Source organism: Helobdella robusta, assembly GCF_000326865.2.
Source record: "Helobdella robusta unplaced genomic scaffold HELROscaffold_10, whole genome shotgun sequence".
Lineage (NCBI taxonomy): Eukaryota > Metazoa > Annelida > Clitellata > Rhynchobdellida > Glossiphoniidae > Helobdella > Helobdella robusta.
Genome location: NW_008703571.1, coordinates 3,137,013 through 3,141,006, shown reverse-complemented (window position 1 = coordinate 3,141,006; position 3,994 = coordinate 3,137,013). Strand labels below are relative to the sequence as shown.

Below are 3,994 nucleotides of genomic sequence, written 5' to 3'. Positions count from 1 at the left end.
ATTTTGATTATTTTAAAGATTCACTTGAAATTTTGATTGATTTTTGGACTGAATGATTTTTTGTTGGTTTGAAACATTATCTTATTATCTTACCGTTGATTCTGCTAGCCAGTTCGCTAGTTTAGTTTGTTTCCAAATCATTTCACTTAAATTATTTTACATTTTAATGGTATTAATTTTTGTAAACAGTTATATTTAAAAATTTTTTTTTCATCATCATGCCTATCAGAGATATCCACTAACAAAACCGCGCATCTACGATATTTAATAGCTTTTTAATTTAATCCAGGCAATCTCAATTTTGCTTAAGATGTAATTGCCAATATATACAAATTAATACGGAATATTAGCAGATTATTATTTAACGTGTTTTTTTCTTGTTTTCAAGATTTAATTTTTGATTCAGCATTAAATTTTCAGTAAAACCTATAACGTCCCAAAAAAATAGTCCAGCTCAAATTATTTTTGAGAAGAAAAAATTTGACACATTTAACTTGCCCCATTTTCTGTTTTAATTTGACAAACATTCCAACATTTTCGAAAAAACTTGTAAGATAATAAATCAAAATCATCAAATAACTTAGAATCGAAAAAAGTAGTCCTGTATATTAGCAAAAATTATTAAGCCCGCTACTAAATATACAAATTCGCTTAATTTGGAACTGGGTGTTGATGGAAATGGCGATGCACCTGTATAACATTCATTATTTCATTTTGACGATTTAAAATGAATTTTTAATTCAACTTCATTTCCCAATAATTTTTAAAATTAAATAACCTGATTTAACTTGTATTCTTGAAAGAAATTGATCATTTTTTTGCAAATTTGTCAGTTTTTGAACTCTACGATCAGCGATTAAAAATGATGTTGAAGTTGATGAAGTTGTGGGGTAAGTTTTCATATCAATGTATTCTGCAAAATTTAATTAAGCATCATAATTTAATATTGAATTTAAAAGCGAAATTTAGCTATCTAACCAAACAGTTCAACAGTTTTATTTTCTGATCCCAAGATGTTTTGGGCCACACAATTGTAATAGCCATAATCGGTTCTACTCAAATTCTTTATTCTTTTTTTCCAAGTGCCACCAAAAAATTAATAAAAAAAAGAAACTAAATTAATAACTATTTAATAAAAACATTGATTACATAGTTTATTCAATTATTCGTTTATTCTATATTTACATTCATTTTATTTAGAGGATATAATTACTTCTATATTAGCAGTTTTACTTTTTTTTGACCTGTTCTAGTTCAATCAAAACAACCCAGGATTTGTAATATAATGGGAATTTGAAAACACGAATTAATGTCTAAAACACGAAAAGGGTTAATTAATTTTTACTAAATTGTTATTTAGTTACGTTTTTAAATCATTTGTTTTTTATATATAGCATTATCAAAACACAAAAACGAATTCATTATTGAATAAGTTTTGATTAATTTAATTTTTTCAAAAAACGTTTTGAAAAATGGTTCTGTTTTATAATTTTTCATAAATTATACATAGCCATTGAGACAAAATAAATGAACATTACAATTGAAGCAACAAAAAAAAACGAACATAAAAATGAATATACTTTATTTTAAGATTTCCATCGTAAAGTTATTCCATTTAAAAAATACAAAATGCAAATTCACATGTTAGCAAGATTGATATAAAAAATAAAAAAAACTAGAAACGATAAAACTACAAAGAAAAAACAGAAGAATACATATAAAATTATGAAACACACGTACAACTATTTTGAAAAACATGCAAAACAATTACGAAACACATGTACAAACAAATAAAAAACATGCTCAACAAATATGTAAAATGTACGTACATGTACTTGACGCACATGTATAACAAGTATAACACACAACACATATAGAACACATGTACAATAATTATGATGCCTACATATGTACAACCAGATTTGTAAACAAGGGGAAAGCTTTGTGGCTGAAACCTCCCAACAATGAGAAATTTCGCCAGGGTTATGACAAAAATTAGCAAAATCTCTATATAAATTTGTAAAACTTTTTCACGACAATAAAGTTTGGATTAATTTTGTATAAAATTACTGGCTTGAATAGCGAAAGTTGTTAAAATGTAAGTGATAACCGCTAAAAAAAGTTAAGTTTTCAAGATTTTCATGATCGCGCGCTGTGTATATGAAATACACGTACAACAAATCTTATATGTTCATTTTGTGTATGCATTTGAAGCATGTGAAACACAAAAAATATGACACATATACACAGCGAACAATTAACATATGGAGCCAATTAGATACAGATTAAATAACGAAAGCTGGGAAATATAATAATAATAATAATATAAAAGATAATAAGATAATAAAAAATTTTAAATTATTTTTATGAATTTGTTTAGCATAAAGTTAATATCACAGAACGTTAATATAATTTGAAATATATTAAATAATTTTATTCCAACTATTGAAATTTTAATGACTATTTCTGGTCTGAAAAAACATGCAAATGTTTAAACTTGCAGTTTTGTAATTGCGCGTGTTGACAGAAATGGATTTCTTTCCTAAATTATTCATGATTCGCGCATAGAGTACTTTTTTCTGTTAGTTTTATTCCAACGTTTTAAACTACTTCTGACATTGAATTTCTATTTTCATAATTTTCTTGGTTTCAACATATTTCTAGTCAGCCAGTTTTTTTTGTTCCTATACCAATTTTGAAAAATTTAATTACCAAAATTCCCATATCAATGTATCCAATATTTAACTTTACAGCTGTTTAAAAAATGATAATGCAATGGACTTTTTTTTCTGTATAAAATAACCAGCTTTATTTATCAAATAGTTTGTAACCAAAATCAAACAACCTGAGACTCAGAGTTATGGTGTGTAACTTTTCGTTATAAAGTTCGATTTCAGTTTTGCCGTCGTTAGATAATGTGCTTCGATTTCTTTGCCAAACTGTGAGTCCTATTGGAGAAGCAGTTACTGTGCATTCAAGAATTGTGTGCCGTCCCAAGGTCTGTCCTATTCTAAGCGTAGGTAAATGTATTTCAGGACGAACTGGTAAAAATTAATTTTCAAAAAGCTCAAAATTGCTATTTAATTAATTAATTATTAATTAATAGTTTTTATTATGAATTTAATGTGAATCGCGTATTCTCATGGTATCAGAAGAAAACTAACAGTGTACTTTAACCGTTGTTTGTCGGACCGCATTTTCTCCAATTCCATTAGAGGCATGGCACTGGTATGTGCCTTCACATATTCTTGAAATTTTTATAAAGTTTAACGTTGGACCCCGAATAACGCAATCTACAAAATAATAATAGTACGTTAATTTTTTTAATACTAGACTATTTGAGAGTTTGTATTATTTAATTAATTCAAATATTTTCCTAATAAAACTTTTTAGATAACTAGCAAATGCGTTAATCAGCAAACAAATTGATAAAATTTTTGATTGTTAGATTTGTAAAACATTATGTATGTATAAATTTTTATATTTTAATATAAAAATTACACTCGATAATTTTTTAAACGTCACAGCAAAAATTATTTAAAAGCCAAACGAACAAATATTTAAAGAACGCAATCAAAAATTATTATGGACTAATGATCTAATAAAGAAAAAACAAAAGTCATGGTTATCCACAGCTTTTTTGCTGGTATCTGCCAGGAGTACACCAGATTCCTAAGGCTTAGATTTTAGTTTGCGATTGCTAAGAATTTTCTAAGTATGTGGGCGGTATCAAAAAATGCGATCTTCTGCGCCTAAGTAACATTTTCTTCTACAGGTATTTTTGTAGACTTTGACGTACTGTCCTCAATGTCTCTATTACTATGGGTATTACACGCCCTGTTGTGTTTCTCACCTCGATATCAAGATCGTTGTATTTACTTAACACTGCAACTTCCTTGAGAGGAACTGCAACTTCATCAGAGGCATCTATTGCTACTTCTATCCCAGGTGAGGACATCAGGTCAGTAGTTCCATTATTTCCGTCGGTGTCTAT

At 27.5% G+C, this 3,994-nt stretch overlaps 1 protein-coding gene across 1 annotated transcript; it reads right to left on the bottom strand.

Moving 5' to 3' along the window:
- Window positions 1-973: 973 nt before the first annotated feature.
- On the bottom strand, window positions 974-3,285 carry HELRODRAFT_71271 (hypothetical protein; the record flags this gene model as incomplete). The annotated part of the gene is made up of 3 exons (XM_009011988.1): window positions 974-1,070; window positions 2,846-3,041; window positions 3,165-3,285. Coding segments are annotated over 3 exons (414 nt in total), but the record flags the coding sequence as incomplete, so codon positions are not given.
- Between the last annotated feature and the right edge of the window lie 709 nt (window positions 3,286-3,994).